The following is a 23,709-nucleotide window of genomic DNA, read 5'->3' on the forward strand; positions in this document are numbered from 1 at the left end:
CTGGCTGTGTATCTGCTGGGAAGGTTCTAGAGCAAGGAGGAGCCTGGCCCTGCCTCACCTGGTCAGCAGTGTTGCTGAGGGGCCTCCCCTCAGCGTCTCTAGGCCGGCCATGCACTGAAGGCTGACAGAGACCTAGAGCTTCTATAAAAACACAGTGTGCATTTTTCCGAGGCTGCACGTCTCAGGAGCAGAACACCAGGAAACAGCACTGCTGCATCTTCACAGCTCTGCAAAAGTAGCAGCATGTTGTGGTGGAATTACTGCCGTGGCCTACCTAGGAGTATAAAAACTACTAAATTCTTGCTATTTCAAGATTACTCATTTGCACTTCAAAGAACTGAATCACAACTTATTAGAATAAACTTTTATTTACTGCTCTCAGGATCCTTATTTTATACTTTAAAGTATGCAACAAAACCTGCTACATTCAAATCTATACAGATTTACTGATATATCATTTACGTTGTACAAAACTGCTTATAGATTTGGGAAATTTGTATAAGTTACTTTTATTTACATGTAATACTCTCAGTCCTAATGACCTAGTCAAAGGATAAAACAAAGTGGGATTTTAAATATCCCTTAAGACCCATTAACATTTGTTACATAATTTACATATCTTCGGAGAGAGATGTGCTACACTTCCTTCTTGCATATTTATAAAGACTGTGACTAAACAGAAATTTGCTGGACAAAGCTGGGTACTGTCATTTCCTCTGATCATATTGGTAATAAAATGTTAAAATTTGAGCAAGCCAGGTATACAAACCAATTTTTTTCTTTCAGAACCAACTTTGCTAATCATTTTAACCAGCACTTGCTCAAAAACAGTCTTAACATTAATACAAAAAATATCCACATTTACAAAAGAAATCAAACTAATATTTATATATGACAAGTTTATCTATGATAAATTGCATGTTGTTGGTTATGACTTTGGTTATATTGTATTAACAAATTTGGTTTCTAGACTAACACTGGAGAAAAAAAAATATAAAAATGCAGCTGTAGAAACTAGCAACCTGTAAACATATCACAGAACCAAATTCTGCACCTGATCACATGTGCAAAACCTCCATGCAGTTTAGAGGAGCTTGCACATAACAGACTGCTGAATTTGGCCCAGAAAACCCTGTAAACATGTTCTTTATTGTTATGTAGTGCAATACTGCAAGAATGGATAATAAAGGCCTCTAACTATCAGTAACTAAATACTGAGTGATATCCATACAAATTTCACTTTAAGATTGATTTGTTGCAAAAGGCTGAATTGAAAATATTATCAGCTACAAATTTATCAAAAAAAAGTGATGAACACTCAATAAACCAACATCGGTATACAAATTCAGACAAAAAATGGATATAATTTCTCATTAAAACTCAGAATTATGCTTCTTATCTGTTTTGTATAAAAATCTTGGGTTTGTTACATTGTTTTAGCAAAAGCAAGTCAGAAGAAACAGAAGTCTAACAACCATGTCAGCAAGTCAATGTTCTGCAAACAAATGTTTTCCCATGTTTTATCTAATGTGCTGAGTTATAAGGTGCTTTGGGCAGATCTGTTGCAAAGAGCCTGAAGCAGCACAGATTATGATATTGTAATGCATGAAGTTTTTTAGGTTTGTTGCCTTTTTTTTGTTTGGCTGGGGATTTTTCTAAAACAGTTTAACAATTTCAGTTGTTGTTCTTAAAGCAGCAAATCAAATTTAAATCCTCTGCAAAGATTTCTTCACAGCTTTACTTCAGTAGTTTACTGCAGGACAGTCTCAAATATTGTACAGGAGGCAACTGATAAAATATTTTAGGTTTTGACTTACTCGGCACTGGCTGATCCAATGTGTATATTGCATGTATTAGCAAAGTACACAAAACTAGGGAAATGACAAAATACATTTTCAAAAGTTAGTGATTTTTAATACTTAGTTATTTTACATGTGACACTATGAAGATTCAATTGCCATGTGACTAAATACAATGGTAGTCCCTGGAAAATTCAGATTTGTTTGTAAACCTTTAAAATGAAATTGCAGCACTGGACCAATATAATTTATGTCTGTGTCTTAATCAACCCCATCAAAACCCTGAGTGTTTTCAATCGCTAGAAGAAGTTTATCCCATAAATCTTCAAACGAGTCATATGGAGGCAAATCCAAGCGATTAAAGCTGAAAAACAGACGAAAACTCTTAAGCATTTTATCACTCTTACTAGAGGTCATAATTTATCTGAATTAAATACTCACCAGGTATGAGCTCTTGGCAGTTTTTCAGGGGTACCCCACTGCTCAACTGTGAACAACTGTGGTCCATTTGAACCTGCAGAAAAGAACACACCCATTTTCAACCTATTATAAGATCCTTTTAGAATCAGAAATTAAAATTATGACATATTTGGGGGTTTTGCAATCCAGTTCTGACATTAGAAGGAGCTATCTATATGAATAAAATACAGACTATTGTCAGTAATGGCCAATAATCCCAATTCACTTGTATTTTAATTATTTCTTGCTATACCTCAATTTCAAGAGACTTTTACACCTTAAACTCAGAAGCCTAAGACCTAAATGCATATGTGTAGCAACTGGCATTGAAAATTTTCTAGACAAGACAATTTTGAACTGTTATAAATTTTGCATGTAAAAACAGATACATGTTTATCACCACATGCCAAGTTATATAACCAGGTAGAAAGTCTTCAATGTCCAGCTTTACCTACACAACAACAAAGTAGAGTAACTGAGAACTTCTGGAAACACGGCAATCATATGTGTACTCCAGCATGTTCTTATGCACCCGAGAGAACACTTTTTGGCTAGCAAGGGCAGCCCCAGCTCCCTCTGTCCTTCAACAACTGCCTTACAGCATGTCATATCTCAAAGTTTCTTGGACTTCTCAATTCTCAGCAAGTAGATGCAAAGGGCATTTTGTAACCGTTTCCTTAAACTGGGAGAAGACTGTACAGTTAAAAAAAAGACAGACAAAAAAGTCACTATTTTTCAGAGACTGTTCAGTGTCCTAGTTCTCCAGCGCGGGTGGGTTTGCTCCCGGCCTCGGAGCACCCGCGTTTGAGGAGCAGAAATGCCTGTCCGTGCCACGAGAGGGAGATCTCCGCTAGGAAGCGGCTCCAGGGCTGCAGACAGGGCGTGGGAAGGAAACAGCCCGGCAGCAGCAAAGCGCCACGGACCAGCACAAAACACTGAAAAACCACCTACAGCTCTTTCAAGACAAGGTACAGGAAATATAATTGTTACTGGGGTTCTGTAAGGATGCCATGCTGGCCACAGTAATGCAGAAATAACTGTAAGAGAAAAAAACTTGCACTGTGCAAGACAACTGCTAGTTGAATTTTTCATTAACGAGTGAATGAATACAACTACAGAAGACTGCCCAAGTATTCTAATCCCTGGGCAGAAGGAAGCCAAGAACTTCAGCAGTTTCTTCCCTGTATCACTTCTTAGTTCTGTCTCTAGTAGTGTTCTCAGACAAATAAGCAGAACTCCTGAGGTGGCAGAACTCTGACTGGGTTCCCCTGCGATGAGCATGTGCTGCAACAAAAACAATGCCAAGGTTCAGGTGCAGCAGCAGACACACGGCTCAAGCCTGCTGAAGACACTGTCCTTCCCACTGGAACTCACAACTCATTTACTGATGGAACAGAAAAAAAAACAACCAAGTATTTAAGATAAAAATGAAGACATGGGTAAATGGGAACACATGATGGGTGGTTTTGTTCGCAGTCCTTTTGTTTTATAAACAAATTAATGTCTTGTTTATAAGAAAGGAAATGTTTAATCAAAGAGGCAAGTTAGGCTATTCAGTCATTTGCACAGCATCCCAAGCACTTTTAGCCTTAATAAAGTAATCTAGCAGAAAACTTAATAACTGATGGCAGCTGAGAACAGACTTCCCCTAAGCCAAGCATCCCCACCCTTTGTGGGCTGCTCTATCTGCTTGCCCGCAGTCTGCCCACAGCGGCTTTTCTGGCTTTGCTATTGAAATACGCTCCCTGCTGTCATCTGCTTGTTTCAGCCTCAGCATTGTAGGTTCACTACTTTTCTTCTGGCTTTATGTTTAACTCGTGTCATTTCAGTGGTCCCCTTTGGAGTATATCCTTACAAACAACTGCATCTGTACAACCGTGGCTTGTGAGCAGATAAAAGCAGTCGGGGAACTGAAGTTAACTGCTGATGCCAGCATGTCTTTGTAATCAGATCTTGGATAACTGAGAATTTTCTTCAAGCTCAATCATGTGTTAAACAGGGATTTTTGCAGCTCTTGAGAACTTTAAAAATCCACATTCATTTGAGAAGTCCTATCCATTTGAAAACTTCCAAAACCAGAATTAAAACAAAACATTTACAGAACATGGGAAACGTGATATAAGTGACTCTTCTCTAACTTTGTTTCTTATAACTGCCAATACATATTAAATTTTAAAACAAAATTTGAAAAATAATTTGCCAATGTCTGAAGTCAAACATCAGGACAATGTTGGTATCGGGTTCTTTGTTACTTAATTGTGAAGATAATCTTAAGTACTCACCATACAGCTCAGCAAACCCATTCATGGGAACACGTGATGTGCCAGTAACAAACTGAAGTAATCTTATTCTCTTTTCAGAGTCCATCATTAAGACTGCCTATGGTATGATAATGATTACAATTAAAGATTTATTTTAAAATTAAGGTTTTAAGCTAGTAGACAACATAGCCACATAGTAAGCAACACAGTATCTACCTCTAAATCATTATCTTTGATATACATATGCATTTTTTTAGTGACACACAGTCTACTTCTCTGCCTATTGCTTAAAGCTATGAAGTCAACAATTTTTAATGGCACTGTAACAGGAGTATGGTTACAGCCTAGCAGGCTGTTAAAGTGCCTCCCTTGAAGACCTGGCCCCCCACTTTCTTTGAAGTTTCTTGATGTTATGAACTAGAAGCCAAATTCCTGTAATATATTAAACAGAAGAGTTTAACACCTCTTTAGTGCAACCATGCCAGGAAAACCTACACAAATATTTTTAACCCCAGTCAGACATGGACGTTTTTGAAAAAGCAAGCCTCAGTATTGAATATACATTCTTACCGTGCAACTCACCTTTACTTTCTTACTTTCTCAGGAATTTTAATGGTCAAATAATATTTACCTAACCTTTTAATGAATCAAACTATAAACTAGTATAGCAGAAAGGCAGCAGCTTTTGAAAAACATTTTCAATAAGAAAATATTAGAACTTCATGATACCTTCCAGAACCATTGTATTACTTGGTGGTTTATGTTGTAGCCGTTTTTGTATTTTGTGTGTAGTTTCCAATCAGCCACGTCCACATCTCCCAATCCACACATTAATAACTACACAGATAAACAAACAAACAAACAACACCAAAGTTTAAGTCAGTAAACTTAAGTTTCAACACAATTTGTTTTCTTTTCCATGATACACTTACCTCTAGCTCATTTTCATCAAAAATTTTAATCAGATCCTGTGGTATTAGTTCAAAAAAGCCCTATAAAAGATGAGGAAAGTTTGTAAAAATCAAGTCAACATTATTTAAGCATTTTTAGTCATGAAGAAGAATATTTAGAGGCTTTGGTAAAGAGAGCCAAAGCCATGTATCAAATACAGATGTTTGGACACCAGTAGTCTCCAGTTTCCTTATACTACTTTTAACTGACTACTCACATCTTTATTGTGCAACACTGAGTGATGAGTATGGAAGTCTGAATATCATATACGTAATACAACTTATACAAGTAAGGGTAAATGACCTAGCTTAAATCAAACTAATATAATTTAATTAAGTTTAATTTCTCCAGAGGTCATTAAATAGTTTGCTCCACAGCTAAAGCTGCCAGTCAGAATTGAGAAATAAGCAAATTTTTCAATATGAATCGAACACCTCAGTAAAAATATACCAAAATATTTTTAACTGTGAAATAATTCAAAGATGACACTACAAACAGTATCACTGCCTTTTTTTATATCTTTAACAAAATTATCTGTGCATCTTCAGGATGTCAAAAGAAACTTAATATCAGATGCAAAAAACTCGTAGAAGAACTTATTATGTAATTAAAATTATACCTCTTTAAAGGCTGTCATTTGTTTCTGTACTCTGCTCACAAATCTCCACTGAATTACAAGACTGTAAAAAAGAAAAACCAAACAAAACCACATTTAAAATAAAAGTGATTTATATACAAAGCAACAACTACTTTTTGTAAATAAAGCTAATAGAGTGCCTGCACTAGAGGCCAGTCCAGTGAGATACATTACACACAGCAGCCACTACTCACTGAATGTAGTCTCTCTTGTTCTTGTTGGTGACAACTATTTCTGATCCACCACTTTTCAGTTCATGTTGATGGGTCTAAATGCAATGCACAGAATAGGTCTTAAACAAGGTGAGTATGTAACAGAATTCATATGTTAATATTAGGTAATTCACGCAACTCTTGAAGACTGCAGAATCTGAGAACTACGAGAAACAGATCAAGTCCCACAGGTCACCTAACAAATAGAATGTGGTACATTTTTTTTAAAAAGATGTAATGTTGAAGGGTGCTAGACTGCAATGGGAAACCTCAATTTTTTCTGACCTGCTACAACACACCACCCAAGACTGCACACAAGTTCAGAGTCAGGCAGACTTCACTAACTGCATATGACCCAGCCTCCCTTCCAAATATCAAGGAAAAACAATTACAGAAACCATTTCAGCAATGATCCCAGTAAGTGAATCAATGTGCATCTCTCTTACAAAGTGACTTATATTACTAGAACCTCAGGAGACAAATATCTCCTTTTCAGTTATCATGGATATACAGTTTCATTGCTGCTTCTTAGGATCACTGGTATTACACAAGACGACAAAGGTTATTATCCTTACATCTAGCTGGCACCAGTAATTCTGAAGTTTTATTCAAGACCTGTGTTATTTCTAACATGACTTACCTTAAAGAGCTTCGTAAGCAATTAACAAACTTGTTTATTCTATAGGTTTCTAGTACATCTTAAGAGAAATCTCCCAGCGATTCCAGCAATTTTCGAAAGAGCTCATCCTTTCCAGCCAATCATATAAACCCAGCCTCTACTCCAGATCAAATAATGGGACTATAGATGTCTTAGTCTTGGTTGCCTTCACAGCAACAGCTACATTTCAATGCAAGTAGTATTTAACAAAAAAGCACAAGCAATTTTTTAAAGCTCTGCTTATTTCCAAGTCCTTTATCACAGCCAGGCTGAAAGCACTGCATGACTGAAAAGCAGTTGAGAGAGCGAAGGGGTTTTCTTAACACCACACAAATAAAATCCCCTAATTTCACAGGTCAAACATTTTTGTTCATGTTTTGTCTATACTACTTGACATGAACTTACTAACCTGACCAAAAAGTTCTTCATCAACAATGAATCTGAGGTCCAGTTCTGTTGGATCATTTTCAAGAATCCATCTCAGAGAATTGTAATATTCACTGTCCTAAGAAAGAATTACAAAACAGTAAACACAAAATAGAGTAGCCACCTTACAAACTGCAAGAGGTTCCATGGCAGCCCAGTGAACACTGCTACCTAGGGTAATCCTGTACTGGATACAGAGACACTGCAGTTGTACAAAGCTCTGAAGACCTTTGAAACCCAAAGGCTCAGCAATCTACGTAAATGTCTCACATACTAAAATGGTGGTAAGATACAAGTAACATCTTTTGGACTCTTCTCTTGTCTCTCATCCTGTATTTATTTTCCTTTTATTGCCAGACATCACTACAAAGAACCTTAGGAAAAGAAAATTAAGATAAAGCCAACCACATCCTGGGCTCCATCCAAAGCAGTGTGACCGGAAGGTTGAGGGAAGTGATTTTGTCTCCCTAGTCAGCTGTGCCCAGCTCTGGGGCCCCCAGCATAAGAACACGGAGCTGCTACAGCATCTCCAGAGGAGGCCACCAAGGTGCTACAAGGGCTGGAGCACCTCTGCTCTGGAGACAGGCTGGGAGAGCTGAGGGTGTTCAGCCTGGAGAAGGCTCCAGGGAGACCTTACAGCACCTTCCAGTACCAATACAGGGCCTACAGAACAGATGGTGAGGGACCTTTTATCAGGAAGTGTAGTGACAGGATGAGGGATAATGATTTTAAACTGAAGGAGGGTAGATTTAGCTTGGATATTAAGAAATTCTTCACGATGAGTATGGTGAGACACTGGCACAAGTTGCCCAGAGAAGCTGAGGCTGCCCCATCCCTGGAAGTGTTCAAGGCCAGGTTGGACAGGGCTTGGAGCAACCTGGGATAGTGAAAGGTGTCCCTGCCTTGCGACCCAAACCATTCCATCATTCTAGAGTACTGAACAAAAACCAAACCAAAACAAAACAAAAAAATCAGGACACATCTATAAATCTATTACCCAGAAACAGATAGGACCTATATTCTGTAATCTTGATGAGCAGCAAAACCAGTAACAGATTAAAAAGATAGAATAAAAATCACTTTGTTCATGAGTATTCTAGATAAGAGTCATTATCAGGGAACCAACCAAACAAGAAAAGTCTAAGGGACATGTTTTCCTCTAAAAAATGTTACATTGTATCACTCAAATATTTTCACTCCTGAAATTATTAATTTTAATAATCAAAGACAAACTAATTAAAAAAGCAGGTTAAGATAGGATCCTAAAGGTATTTATATTCAATTTTAACCTCAGTGTCTAAAACATTTAAAGAAAAATCACAGAAAGTTTAGATTCAAGTTTCCAATACAGCTTAACTGACTTAAATCTGAGTCTAGGTCTTCAATTTTCATTAGAAGTTTTAATTCCTACGCAACTTACAGATGTGGCATAAAATATCTTTGAATCATGCATTTTCAACCTTCAAAATGCCATTGAAGATATATACACAATATATAATATTAATAATATTATATAATATATCATTATATATATGAAATAGTTAATATTATAGTTCTTATACATAAAAATTATAATTTAACATGAAATTTATCAACATGATAAAGCAAATTACATACCACAGACTCCATATCATGTAGTGTTATTGGTTTTTGGAGCATCATCTTGTAAAAAGGACGAATAAAAAAGGCTTTAAAGAAGAAGAAACAAATTGAACAGATGGAACTTAGGATTCAAAACAGGCACAATATTAATCTGAATATCACATTACATAAGAAAAATACTAACCATCCAAAAGTTTGCCATGGTAAACAGCCATTCCAGCCACACGACCTATAAACTTGAAATAAGAGAGATGATCCTCATTGCAAAGTCCAGAGTTTGGATTGATCTGCAGAGTATAGTTATCTCTGAAGTTGAAGGAAGGGAGCAGGGAAGAGAAAGAAAAACAAAATGTTGTACTATTGGAACAGTCTCACATTTGAAGATCTGAAAGACATCACTAGTTAAATCAGTTACTGCTTTTCATGATGATAGCTATCTTCTATTGAATATTCTACAATATTCAATAGAAGACTACTAGTACATCAGAAACAACTACCATGAACTACTTTAGTAAATTAGAGATATACCAAAGAAAAGGGATTAACTCCCATTAATTTTGAAGTAGTCAGAATAACATTCTCTGTGTTATTGGTTAAATACTGCCTCTTCTGTACGCTGGAGATGGTTACAAGCAGGTTTGTCCATGCAAAAATGACATGGCTTACATTAGACTGCTGTAAAAAAAACCCCACAAGTACTGTCTCCACATTACTCTACTGTCAAACAACTAGGTGCAGATTATTGCAGTTATTATCAACTAAACCCTCCCATAGACTGCAGGGGGGGGCAGGAATCCCATTTTTAGAGAAGGTATGAGAAATACAATTGATCTGCTTTTCCTAAGTTTTCACATCTTCCAGACTAGTATTACTTACGTAGCTGAATATTCAAACAATCCATAATAAGGATTAAACATTTCTTTGGAGAGAAGGAAGAACCATTCCCTGGCCACTCCTCCATAGTCTAAACCTTTTTCACCATCAAATTCAATCCAAAGTCTGGCTTTAAGGAAATCTGCTCTCTTTACAGCTATAATTCTTCTATAAGAATCTTCAAGGATTGTTGTGCGATGAATTTTCATTTCAAACCTATTTGGAATATCACTCTAAAAGAGAGAATATGAAAACACAGAATAATAAAACAAAACCCAGCATCTTAAAGTTTTGCAGAATATGCGAATTCTGAAAATAGACAAAGAGGGCATAGAAACCCTTTCCTTACATAAAAACATAACACAATATGATTGAAAAGAGGCTCTCTATTTACCTACAATTCAACTAACAAAGGGAATTTCAGATACTAACTTCTGTTTCATGCTACAAAAATACAGCTAAAGTAAGTTCTTACTAGTAACAGCATATGGGCAGTTGTTCTGCATGCAGCAAGGCACGGAGTCTCTTCTGACACTGAACATTTATCATATAACACACTTGATTAGTTGACACATAAAATTATCTAGAACCATTTTACCTGACTTATTTCACCTTCTAGTTCAATATTCTATGAGCCTAGGTGTCCCATTCTCTTACTTAAGACAAAATCTACAGTTGTATTTAATTCTTAAACTACCACAATTGTATTGTGTGGCTGAGCTCTCTATCACTTCTCAGATTAAGATACTGACATTTGAATGAATGCCAATCTTGTTTGATTAGGAACACAAAAAATGAGGTGCATATAACTGTGTGCAATTTACATGTCAGCTCAAAATACATAGGCAGACTTGGCAGGTAAAAGGTGAAGCATGGATCTAAACTCAAAGGTTATTATTATATATGTAAAATACCTCCCAAGGATGTACAATTTGATTGAAGCAGTGCAGAGACTCATTGTTATCTGGCTGTCCAGATGCTATTTACAGTCTTTTATGCTACATGTTATAAATATACCTGGCACTGCCACTTCAAACTAGAGTATGGAAACAAGAGTCATAAACTTCAGATTTTAAGGCTGTAACAATTCATTGTAGTCATCCAGCCTGACCATAGTAACAGTAGAGATTTCTACACAGACTAAAATCTGTTCTGAGAACTTTCCATATTCTGAGTTTCAAAAACTATTTTATGCTTGATCAGTGATTTCCAAACTTTTCTGTTGCCAGTCTTATTTTCAGGTTCACAACTGTTTAATCTTTGAGCATTTCTACTTTTTCAATTAGATTGCCTGCAGTCTCATCAGTGCATAATGTCACAAACCCTGCTGTTAGATTAAATTGTTATTGCTAATTGTTACCAAGTTGCTGCTTCACAAATGTATTTGTGATCAGACAGTAAGTCTACCTTCCCTGTAACCTAAGCTTTCCCTTGTTTAGGGGCCTAAATTTCATAACCTCCTGCTGGATTCCTACTGATTACTAACCTGTTTCTTCAATTTCTTTCTGAAGAATTCATACTTCCGCTTATAGTCCCTGGAGTAAGGCACAGCCTTTGGGGAGGAAAAAAGGAAAAAAGCTTGGTGTGTCTTGTGAAACACAGATAACCCATTTAAATTCTAAGATAACAGGAATAAATGTTTTACTGAGTGCCAGGGAAGACTTCCAGTTTATAAACCCCTGGAACAAAAAGCACTTCTCTGTTCAGATCGGATCCACAGAATTCATCCTGTACTTCACCACTAGCTGATGTAACTGCCTGAGATCCCCGAGTGGCCCAGATCAAAGTGACCAAAATGCCTTTGGTGACGTCCATAATGTGTAGCCTTTCCCTGCTGTATCATGCGAGACCGGGCTACAAACACCTCTATTTTCCATGGACAGGGAAGGTTGTTTACATATGCAGGCTATTAATAAACACAAATATCAGCTGAACACTAAAACCCATCTATAATTATAATGCAAACCATCTTTGCAATTAGTTCTGGTAATTTTGCACTTCAGATTAAGTATCAAGGCAGGATAATTATTTTTCAGTTGAAAATTAATTTAATTCCTTTTTAACCCTTTTTCTTTTTTATTTTCTTTTTCCTCAAGTTTACTTGATGAATTGAGCTAGTGTGGACAAAAAAGAAATAGACTCTCTTACCCACTTCAAAGCCCTCTCCCCAGTCTATAAGGAAACTTTCTTACTACCATGGGAACTGCTTTTTCTTTCTGGCATTTAAAGACCATCTCCCCAGAAACGGTCTTTAAAAAGAAATAAAACTGCTTTGTTTAAATACCTGGAAAGTTTCACTTTCTAGACCAACTAACTGATAAATAACAAAATTTTGTTTGGATTCTATTAACATATAACATTTCTGAAAAATACAAAAAACTACATCAGGAGAGCTTACTGGACCAGTTATTGCCACATTCTGCAGTCGAGGATCCTCCCACTGTGTTCTCTTTGTATCTGCAAGACATTTCTTAATTAGTTCCATTCATGTAAATAATGTTCACAAATAAAATGATGAGTGGGGGAAAATACTACATTGTACATACTGTGGTTTATGAAGAATATTCTTCCATCTGTATGAGTTCTCTCTTCCCACCCTGGCTGTAAAAAGGCAACATTTAAATTAAATTTTTATTATAAATTTCTGATCATACAGTGTGAACAGAACTCAACATGATCTGCAGTTGTGGGCATTCCCCCCCATCTACTGTCAGCACTGAAATTCAAAACAGAGTATTTTTTGTAGGAAAAAAGCAGGCTGCATTTTCTCATGTGCAAATTTCAATAATGCCAATTTAAATAGTTAAATTGTTTCACCTGCAAAACAAGTACAGAATGGTTTACTTACTGGTAATGGGCCCAGGTCTACTGGGTCTAGGGAAGTCTTTCTCTTCGGATGAGCAGAAATTTTCAGTCTTGGATCTTCCTTTGAAAAGGAAACAAGCAGCATGTTAAAATGCTTTTGCTGTTTTGTTTTGCTTTTAATTTTTTTTTTGTTATTAATGATTTTGTAAAGAATATGCCTAGTACCAATTTAGTAATGCTTGCATATTCTGCAGCCAGAGGAATCCTTGTGGATTCTCAGTCCTCCAGTAATTTACAATCATCATCTTGTGACATCTCACTTTATTTTATTTACATATATATAAATATAAATCCCTCATTCAACTCACTTTGTGTGTATTTGAGTCAAATTACTCATTCCACACAGTTTCTGACACACCTTATGCTTTTTGGGTTTGGTGGGGTTTTTTGTTGCTTGGTTGATAGGTTGGGGTTTTTTGTGGGAGATAGGATGAAGGTGTTTGTGTTAAATGAGTTCTTTTCATATACCTGGAAAAAAGAATACCCCTTTTGAATCAACTTAATGCATTTCTCCTTCCCTTTCACCTGACAGTAACACTGACTTACTCTTGAGATGCTTAAACCCATCTAATAGCACTGCCAAGTGGTGTGCAGTGCCCCTCTGTGGAACTGCAGCTGTACAGCTCCCTCATCCATATGGTACTTGCACCTGGTCTGCTTTTCTAAGCATTTACAGAAATTTGTGTTGCGCCCTGTGATAACTCAAGGCAATGGACTTCCAGTTGAAGGTATGTTTACAAAACTCATTTCTATTAACAGCTCCTATAAGCTATCACAGTGCTGCAATGTCATTTAGGAGGTGCTTCACATCTGCAAAGCAGATTCCCGTTTTCCTTCTTCCAAGCTAAACTTTCAAGTACCAATACAATAAGTATCATTGATGATCTTCTACTCATGACAGGTATTATGACAGGCATTTTTACTACATATCACTCAGACTCACAGAGAATATTTTGGGTTGGAAGGGACCCACAAGGATCATGGAGTCCAACTCTTAAGTGCATGGCCTGTATAGGGATTGAACGCCCCTTATTAGCACCATGCTCTGACCATGCTCCTGAACAGTCAGACACAGCTATCTTGGCACTAAAGAAACATAAAAAAGCTTGCTGAAAGCAGCAAAGTTTTGACTCAATAGGAACTAGAATTTCAGTTCACGAGAGCAGTTTTCCATTACCCATGTTGTGGTTTTGGTATTGTGGTCAATAAAGAATGGTCTCCCATTGGGTGCATGTCGGACTTCCCAGCCCTTAGGGAGAAATCCTTGCTCCACTTCAGGCTGCTGATGAGAAGACTGTTGTGATGAATCACTTGATGTTGCTTGTGGCTGTCTTCCCATAGAAATACTTTGTGCAGCTGACACCTGACTTGTTTCCACAGCAGTCTATGGTAAATGACCAAAAAACATCCTATCAAATCAAAGCCCTGTAAAGCAATGTGTTTTTTCTATTAACCTATATTTTTGACTCACGAAAGCAGTTTCATAAAGCAAGTGTCTGACAGTACACAGATTTCATAATATCAAAACAACATTGACTAACAATCACTGATTATGCTAAAGGTTTACAGAAGCCTTCCAGCCTCCCCAGTCAGTTACTACTCTCCAGAAGGTTTTCTTGGTACATTCACAGTAGAGTGACTTGCCATAAATGTTACTGTTCCTAACTCTCTGTGCAGTCTCTCAGTTATTTTATGCGGTACTTTACCAGTTTACGCCTTTTGTGTGTTCTGTTTCAAAGCCATCTCTCCACTTCTATTACACGAGATATTTAAAAGGTTCAATGAATACAAACGTCAGTAAATTGAAGACAGATAGTACCTGTACAACTGGTTTTATCCAGGTAGTGGTTCTAGAATTGTGATCTATATAATATGACCTTCCTTTTTCATCTTGTCGTTCTTCCCAGCCTGGGGGTAATCCAGATGAAGTAGGCAGTAACTAAATATTAGTGATAACAGATGAAAAACAATTAAGGAAACTATGAAACTTACTGTGAAAAGGCTTTCCTCTGTCAAATTAAAACAACAAAACTATATCCCAGAAGGTTCATGACTTTTATGAACTGGATAAAATAGATAAGAAGTATGTAAGTACTTACTGAATAGTATGAAGTAACAGATTTTTGTTTGTTTATACAAAATTCAAACTCCTCATGTTAAAGGATTTACTTATATATCTAGTTTAGGCATGGCTGATGCAGCCTAGTACTTCTGGCTATGAGATCACAGCTTGCAGTGTCACCATTAAACCATAATGGAATGTGGTATAGTTTTTAATTAGAAGTAAACACTTATAAGGCAAACCATTTGAAAAACAAAACTCATATCATCAGGGTAAGACTACTTCCTTCTACAGGCTATGCATCAAGCTAATGCTAAACAAAGCTGAAACATGAAGGCTTTACAGCTGAACTAGACCCATAATTGCCATTTTGTCAGGACAGCTGCTGGGCAAGGAAGGCCAAATCTCATCTGAAATGTCAGCACCTAGCACAGCTAAAAGCCTGTGTATTTTGAAAAATTACTTACCACTGGATGTGCAGGCTGCTCTTCAAGTCTGTATGTTTGTAGACTACCTCTTCTGCTGGACTGGCTCTTGAAGAAGTGGAGAGGAATGACACATTAGCTATTACTGCAGCTTTAAGGATGGCAGCAAACAGTCAACAATGGTTATCATACTTCAAGCTGTTACAGTTTCCATCCTGAACAAAGTGCTGTACTTGTTCTGAAACATGATTTAATATCGTATTTTTCAAACCCCTGTTTTAACAGCTAGAAACATTAAGTTCACAGAGTCTATTATAATCTTAGGATGACAGAGGCTTTTGAAAGTTCAGAAAACTCTAGCAATAGATGTTTTGGCATGTAAAACATTAATTACAAATAGTTACAGTACAACTGAGTTTACAGTACAGAACTTTTTGTGTGGTCAGTAAAGTCTGTGATAGACTAACTAACACAGAGCTAACACAACTTTCCAGAGAGTAGATTAAGTCAACAATGAAAAGATATGAGAGTCTGAGACATCCAGTTTGAGAAGAGCAATTCAATCCCTGGACTTTGCCTAAGTATCCACCTTCCTGCCTAAAGCCACATTTAGATCTCATTTTGCTCCAGAATTTCCATGACTATTTGAAAGATTTTTCCCTATCCACATACTTTTGGAGTACCTCAAAGAGAAAGCATGATTAACTTTTAAATTTTTGGGGGGGGCTGGGAGGTACAATGCAGGTGAAGGAAGGCAAGACTGCCATTCTAGTTGACTCTTGTAAATAATTCGAACATCTGCCTCTTTCAGGCCACCCAAGCAAGCTGAAATAACAGTTTTCTTGCTATCCACAGGATGCTGAATAGCAGAGCTCAAGTTTAGTCTTGTTACTCTCACTTGTCTGTTTCCAGCAACACTAGTGATACATTTGTACAAACTTAGATAAACATTGTTTATCTAATTGTTTCAATTCCAAATTTACATTTGGAAGGGTATTCTTAACATCACAAAAACTAATTATTATTTCAATACCAAAATCTAACAGACTAGATGGCCTGGGTCACCTCTATAGGCTTTCCTCAATGGACAGTGGATTTCTCATGTCACATCTCAGGTTACAAGGCTGTTTGTGGAGCTCGAGTTTCACAGGACAGCTGAGCTCATTTAATTGCGCTAGCACCAAAAAGACAAGTTTCACCCTGGCTACACACTCCTGCTGTTTTCCCTTTGCCACTGTATCATTTGTCAGACAACCTAGCATGCTGTTTCAGTTGCTCAAACTGCAAAAAAGCACAGTTGGGGAAAAGAGAGTAGTTTTGTGCTGGGTTAGCAAGCTGAACAGACTCACCCAGAGGTCAGGCAAGTTTCACAGCTGGCACAAGGGCTGTGGAACTGGGTGAGCAAGCTCCATTTTTTGCTGCTATGGAAGCAGCAGGTTTACTCAACCCAATCACAAAACCTTATTCCAATATTCACAATGAAAAATGGTCTATCTTAAAACATGTTCTAGTGGGAAAAGTAACTCACATAGTAAGTAACTCCCTTAGAAATAAGCTTTCAGGATACAGCTTTTTTCATTCGTAGTTTTCAACACTCTACGACACTAGACTAAGAGGTAGATTTACAGACTGAAAAATAGCTCACACAAATCTGTTTTAACCTCAGGCAGAAATCCATATAAGCAAAGCAGAGAGGAATAAAATGTTTGCTTAGATGGGATTCTACAGCAAAAAGACTATTCTTAAAATCTGTGCATTTGAGATGAAATTAAAAATACAATTCCTAAATAAAGTATTTTTGGATCTAATTCTATTAGTAGTATGACTTCTGTGCAAAATATTGTAGATATTTCTACATTAGAACAATGAGAAAAATAATTTACAGTGTAGGCTGTTGACTGGCCAGTAGCTGAACTTCCAGAGGTAGTAAGTCTGTTACTCAATTCTTCTGCAAGATGAGTCTGTATATCACAACTACTTTGCGAGAGAGGTATTTGAATGTTCTGACTGCTGTACATTGTTGCCTCGTCTTCAGTTATAATTTCCCAGCTCTTTAAAAGGAAAATAAAGGGAAAACATTTTTAAAAAGTAGTTAAGCTTTTTGATCAGGCCAGATTAAAAAATCACTTGCATTTCAGAAACATTCTGAGATTTACTTTTTTACCTCGGGGGAATCCCTGTTGTCTGCGTTTTCTGTATCCTCCGATATCTGCCGCCGGTGAGCGAACACGTGCTGGGCCTCCAGCTGCACACTGCCAAGATCTGCGACCGCCACACTGTCCCTGGTGGGGCAGGGTGAGACAAGTCAGCAAACAGCAGCCATAGTTTATCTTTCAACTGTAAGCCAGGCTAACAGCAAAAACATACATCACAGTCATTTTGGCAGAAAAAAAAGAAACAGTCTGGACTATATAAATTAATGTAAACTGTTTAAAATGAATAAGCATCCATCTCCATGTGAAGTGTAAGCTGAAGAACCAGGTAGCATTCCAGGACAAAAAAACCCCAACTGAATAAAATAAGGCAAACAATTCAACAAAGTCCCTGATGGGAAGGAAAAACCAGGTTGAAAACTGAAAAATTATTTACTTTCCATTACTATAGTTGTTATCTCTCCAACTGCAACCAGTTTCTATTTGAACACATACTTCCAGAGCACAGTACAGTCAAAATGACCACCAGCCAGTGACCACTGCATGTGGGCTTCAAAGTTAAGCTAAGGAAAGCTCTCTACTAATTTTCAAGCTGTTCACTTTTTATTTCTCCTTGCTTTCAGTGTAACTAGGGTGAACTACACTAGCTAATATAAGACTTGAATTTTCAGTCTAAAAGACATACTGTGCAGTTGGTCTTTTCCACTGTGTTCTTCTGAATTCATGATTGACATAGTAGGTCCTGCCAAGGATGTCTTGTCTTTCTTCCCAGCCTGCAGGCAGTGGAGGAGATTCCTGCTGCTGCTGTTGTGGCTGGCTAGCAGCCTCTGGTTGGTCCAATATAATCCACCCAGGCTGAGACACATAACATAACTACCTTAATATTACAGAAGTTGAAAAAACACATCTCAATTTATCAAGCTATTCCCCCTTTTAAGGTGCAGTTCCATTACATCTTAAGCCAGTAAATTTGACTCTGGTTTTAGTGTGTTTATTTCTAAAAAATGACAGGGCATATTATGCATGCAGAAATCTTATTTTTACCTCAAGTTCCTTAAACATATTAGTATCAGAAGTTGTTAATTGCAGGAAAATAAACAGCATTCACAGAATACATTAAAAGTTTAAATATTGTCATTTCACATATATGCTGCGAATGTATGAGGCAGATGAACACACCCTTCTGTAACAAAGTTTAATTACAGCAAAGGTGGTAATGCTGAATAGAGTTAAGTCTGGAAAAGAAATCCATTAATCTACATTGGATGTGCTTACAAAGATTACATATATATGGAGGTAAGATCAAAAAATCCCTATGGATTGGAGGGAGTTGAAATTCTAAAACCAGAGAGATGTTAGTGTCTGTCTGGGGTCAAACAACATTGAACAGTACAAACAACAGAAACTTAAAACATTTTAAATTGTCTGCAAGAGACGAACAATCACGTTTAAGTGGTTTGTTTCTAAAACACTATTTATAGCTTAGTGATTCATAACATTCATTCTTCAGCAATAAACATGTTTTTTCCCACCTCTAATTCTTCAGCCTGTTCTGTGGTTTCTTCTTCGGATCCACTGGTTTTAGGTAAGTAAGTCATTTTTAATCTAAGGTGGCCTTTAACTCTTGATTTATGGCTGCAGAAGAGAAAATAAAATTATCTTACCATGCACTTGTAAAACAAAATAGCTGAAAAAGCACAGCTAGAGGATTATTCTTAAGGTTTCAGTGCAAACTTGACTTCTTATAATCTACAATAATTAGGTTCTGTAATGGCATTGAGGCTTCAGACTTCTGAATACAATAAGTATTTAAAGTAATACTGGCTTTTTAGTGGAACATCAATATCTTACAAATGGCTACTCTAATTTCTTTGATGGAAACAGAAAAACTTAGACAATGTTTATGTATTTGCAACTAATTACATAAGAGCATTGTTTAGATATGAAAATTAGAATTTCCACGTGTTATTTACTAACCTTCTTGGATGAAGAACAAAATCCTTAAATGTATATGGTCTCTCCATACTTGGATTTTCTGTCTGGAATAAGAATTTTTTTTAAAGAAATATCTTTATCAAGCACTTGAAATTAAAGAAAACTATCAGACATTTACAATTAATTCCTTTAAAGGCCTTATAACATTTTAAAACTTAAATTACAGGTTCAGGTAGAGTAACAGCACTACCAGCTTTAATCTTAGCAATAAGACCAATAATCCTGTTCAAGAAAAAAGCATTACCTTTCAGTGTCTATGTATATTACAGAATGAAACACCTGCTCTTGGAAAGGGCTTGCCAGGGTTGCTTTCCTGTCTTTAAGACAGTTTCTAATACATCTGTTAGTATCTGCTAATGTTTTGAGACTTCAGAAGAAAATGAAAAAGCTTATTTATTTCAATATTCTTGGTGGTATTTCTTCAAAATTAATTATGTGTTTTGCAAAAGGAATATAAGAAACAGAAAAAAATTGATCAAAGCAACACTAGCTCTATTTCCCACTTACTCTCTTTTGTATCTGTTTATGTAGATAAGGAACATTAAAAATAAATTTACAGACTTGAAAGAAAATATTTTAAGACAAGACAATAAGTACAATCTCTTCTTATCTCTAAGACTGTAAATCTATGAAAAAGCTAAAAGCACTCCAGTACTGAAAAACACGGTAACCTACACTGTCTTTTAAATATCAGCACTAAAAAATCCTTAACAGATCTACAAAATAAAACAAAGAACCACAGAGCAGGAAAATGTAATCACTATTATCAGTATTGTTAATTTCCTTAGATAACTAATAGAGTGCATATAGAAATATTTTTTCCCTTTCATAGTCTTAAAAAATACAAACCGGTAACTGATAAAGAGGAATATCCACTTGTCCAAGAAAATCATCTCGAGTCTACAGAAAACAAAAACAAACACCACAGAAAGTTGAAAGCTGCAAAGTGTTTTAAAAACATTGTTCCCATGCCCTGATAGCACAGCAGTGCTTTCTTAGAACCTGAAGGCATTTTAAATTATAGGCAGTAACTTGTTCTATACAAAACAAGTTCTGATTGACCCAGCACTCAGAGCCTTGGACAGTTCTGCCTTCCTCAAAACAAAATTTGAGGGAGCTGGGGGTGGAGATTTAGACTGTTTACTAAATTATATAGACTAATGTTAATCAAGCAGGAGAGTTGTTTAGCATCAGGACTGAGATTGTCAGCACTCCAGTAGAAACACTGTCCTAAAGGACCCTCCTCCTAGGAGCACCCAACAATTTCCATAAACCTAGGGAGCTGTTTAAAACGGGCATGTATAAACATTTTTTTCTTTTCCAAATAATACAGCTACTGTCAAAGATAACATGAAGCAAAAGTAAGTTTAATCTGTGGTGAGTGCTTTGGAAGTTCCAGTAATTCCAGTGGTCCCAAGCTTGGCATGAAAATCTGTTAGAACTACAAAAAAATACCCTCTGTCCACACATGCCACAGAACTTAGTTTTAACAACTATTATCTGAAAGATTTTGCCCTGACTTGGACATCTGGACTGTCCAACTAGGACCAGATTATGAACACAGCAGCTGTCAGACCAGGGCACGGACTGACAATACACAGTATCACTGCACACTTTACTTTTGATCATGGATTTTTGCTTGCCAAATAAATTAAAATTGCAGTAATCCTCATAGGTAATTTTGGTATTCACCAATAATCACCACCAGCAGTAATTTACTTGACTTCCTGATGGATTACTGGAGCATGTGCTAAGTTGCTTCAAATTAATTTGCGATTTGAAAACCTTTGCAAACCTCCACAGAAGCAGGAAAATGTATTATAAGGGTCATTTAACACGAAGACATATCAGTGCCTGTGTAATACACTCAGGTCGACATGGAATTTTTTGGAAGTATGTATAAGCTTACGGCTTTTTTTAAAAAACTCTACACTGTAGCAAGACTACACTTTTTTGCACAGACTGAGTAAGGAGCTGTAAAAGTTTTCAACTGTGTGGCTCATGCAGCCTCTGAAATTCTAGGCTTCCTGATTTTTCCAGCTAACAAAAGATTTGGTGCTTATTCTTTCCTAAATCTGTTGGTGTACCACAAGCATATATTCAAACTAATCACCGCAAAACTTTAACGTTTGTCCATAAAACTTTTCACCACAAAGCTCTGCAGCTTGTTGACATCTATTTCCTTCACCTCAGGGCAAAACTATGTGTTTCAACTTTCTTCTGAAAAACTTCCTTTAATTTTCAATTCAAATGTTTTACAGTATTAAAACTCCTGCCCAATTCTATCCATGTTTTGGTCCCTCTGACATTAAAGTGTATGTATTTCTTGAAGCAGTTCTTTTTGCCTTAGTAATTCTGGTACCTTTTTCCTTAGCTCTGTCATCCTAAGTTCATCCATTTAATCTTTAAGTCACACATGTATTTGGAGAATCAGTGTCTCACATGTGCCTTTAATTTTTACACCTGGAAAAAGCACAACTAGATTGTCATAGGTGAAAAAATGCTAGAAATTTTAAGATATGTCACTTCGAATTCCATTCGCAGCATGGATGTCATGTTCAGATCTGAAGGGGACAAAAGTGAAAATATATACAAAACACTGATCTTTTTAGTCCATAAACTCATTTGAGGTAGAAAGCTACAACAGGTTGCATACCTGAGGAGTCAGAGGCTTCCCTGAACTGCTGAAGGAAAACTTTCTGTGCTGTTATAGACCACAGGTTTCTGGAAAAAAATAGCTACCATTTTTGCCTATGAGGTTTTTTTAAAATGGCACAGCACATACCTTAGACATGTTAAAAGGCTTAGTATTTGTAAAGTTCTTGGCAATCCTCAAGTGGAACATGCCTTCCAAATAAATTATTGGAATGTGGGACAAAAGTTTGCTCTATTTTAGAATCCCTCAGAACATTGTGTTTGTTACCAGCATAATTTGAGTATGGGCTCTTGTTATTCACTTTATTATTCTGCTGTTTCTCCTGCTATTTTTAGCAGAGTTAGCCTCGATAACCAACTCTTCAACAGTACTTTCTCCTCCAGATAGACAGCAAAACCCTGAGTGGAGATTTTTGTTGACCTCCAAACAACTAATACATAAATCAGATAGCAGGAATGATCTTCAGCAGTGCGCCCCACTATGACAAGCTGACTAACTGCCTGCGAAGAGGTGCCAAAGCAGCTTCGCAACAGACGTCGCACACATGAACAACTAAATGCCAGTGGAGCTGAAACTGTTTGGATCTCTGTTTCATGAGAGCAGGCAACACACACAAGTGGGTCAGTTGTTCTTGTCAACTTCTAATTTCTTAACAGCCAGAGAACTCAAACTTTCTGCTTGCCAAACCGTAAGTGCATAAACCTCAATTAATGATATACTGCACTAACAGAGAGGCCTTGTGTTTTACGGATTCACTGGTTTAGTCTATAGAAAGTTATTAAAAGCAGGTGAGGACAGACAGCTCCTGTACACAATCCATTTAAAGAACTCCAGTGCAATGCCAAAGCACTCAAAGAAAAGCACCAAAAGAAAGTAATTCTGTTCAAAACTAATTTTCATCTATTTTATGAATATATGCTTAATAAGTTCTAACAGTGAAGACTTCGGACTTTTTTCTGCAATTCCCATCAGAAACTGAAGTAGATCTTAAACAGACACACTTATCTGAGTCACACATTTAAGAGCAGTACTGAGAACATAACCCAAAATTTATCAGGTTTGAAAATGGGTCACTGAATTTAATGCCTTTCTTAATTGCTGGATTCACTACACAGCCTTTTGAAACAGTTCTTGTATAAGACTAGGGTGTTGCAATAACAAGTATTTTCTCTACCAATTTGGTGGTATTAGTGCATGAATTAAAATCCAAGCATATTCCCAGTCTTCTTCTAACTAAACAGGCAGCTAGTTGTGCACAGGTTGGTTGGTCTTTGCACAGAAATCTACAGCTGTATGGCAAAACAAGAAAGCATACAGCTTTTATTGGAGGGAACATAAGTATCAATTCAAATTGAAAAAACAAACAGTGATCTGGACTATCGCTGCTTAAGAAAACAAGAGCTCAATAGATGCATTATAAAACCAACATTCTTCTTGCTTAAACACCCAAACATCAACATTAGTTACAAGCTTGATGAGAATGAAAAAAGCTTTCCTGAGTTACACTAGCAACTTCAAGTATTTTTCTTTTCCTGCTGCGCTGAGTGTATTATTTGGTTCTCTTAAACTCTAAATTGAAAAAAGTGAGCTTTTTTTCTTTCTTCCATAAAATACTGCCAGCATATGCTATTCATCATGGGAAAGTAACAGTTTCAAAAAAACAAGATTCAATTAT

At 36.7% G+C, this 23,709-nt stretch overlaps 1 protein-coding gene across 3 annotated transcripts in view; it reads right to left on the reverse strand.

Annotated features, from left to right (window-relative positions):
- Window positions 1-377: 377 nt before the first annotated feature.
- Window positions 378-23,709, reverse strand: part of NEDD4 (NEDD4 E3 ubiquitin protein ligase) — a 50,718-nt gene continuing 27,386 nt past the window's right edge. For 2 of the 3 annotated variants that reach the window (XM_082290737.1, XM_082290736.1), the window contains 24 exons: window positions 20,228-20,278; window positions 19,361-19,422; window positions 18,916-19,018; window positions 18,069-18,238; window positions 17,395-17,512; window positions 17,114-17,281; window positions 15,273-15,338; window positions 14,563-14,682; window positions 13,921-14,127; window positions 12,727-12,804; window positions 12,425-12,479; window positions 12,277-12,335; window positions 11,365-11,430; window positions 9,882-10,111; window positions 9,190-9,311; window positions 9,021-9,091; window positions 7,387-7,482; window positions 6,302-6,375; window positions 6,090-6,150; window positions 5,452-5,511; window positions 5,249-5,356; window positions 4,541-4,637; window positions 2,241-2,313; window positions 378-2,163 (listed from right to left, as the gene is read on the reverse strand). In XM_082290737.1, the coding sequence (XP_082146863.1) occupies window positions 2,061-2,163; window positions 2,241-2,313; window positions 4,541-4,637; window positions 5,249-5,356; window positions 5,452-5,511; window positions 6,090-6,150; window positions 6,302-6,375; window positions 7,387-7,482; window positions 9,021-9,091; window positions 9,190-9,311; window positions 9,882-10,111; window positions 11,365-11,430; window positions 12,277-12,335; window positions 12,425-12,479; window positions 12,727-12,804; window positions 13,921-14,127; window positions 14,563-14,682; window positions 15,273-15,338; window positions 17,114-17,281; window positions 17,395-17,512; window positions 18,069-18,238; window positions 18,916-19,018; window positions 19,361-19,407 (2,352 nt within the window). In that variant the 5' untranslated portion in view covers window positions 19,408-19,422; window positions 20,228-20,278 and the 3' untranslated portion in view covers window positions 378-2,060. Of the gene's footprint in view, window positions 2,164-2,240; window positions 2,314-4,540; window positions 4,638-5,248; window positions 5,357-5,451; window positions 5,512-6,089; window positions 6,151-6,301; window positions 6,376-7,386; window positions 7,483-9,020; window positions 9,092-9,189; window positions 9,312-9,881; window positions 10,112-11,364; window positions 11,431-12,276; window positions 12,336-12,424; window positions 12,480-12,726; window positions 12,805-13,920; window positions 14,128-14,562; window positions 14,683-15,272; window positions 15,339-17,113; window positions 17,282-17,394; window positions 17,513-18,068; window positions 18,257-18,915; window positions 19,019-19,360; window positions 19,423-20,227; window positions 20,279-23,709 lie in introns of all 3 variants that reach the window. The other variant, XM_082290735.1, reaches the window with a different exon arrangement.

The sequence above is a fragment of the Coloeus monedula genome (assembly GCF_965178545.1).
Source record: "Coloeus monedula genome assembly, chromosome: 14".
NCBI lineage: Eukaryota > Metazoa > Chordata > Aves > Passeriformes > Corvidae > Coloeus > Coloeus monedula.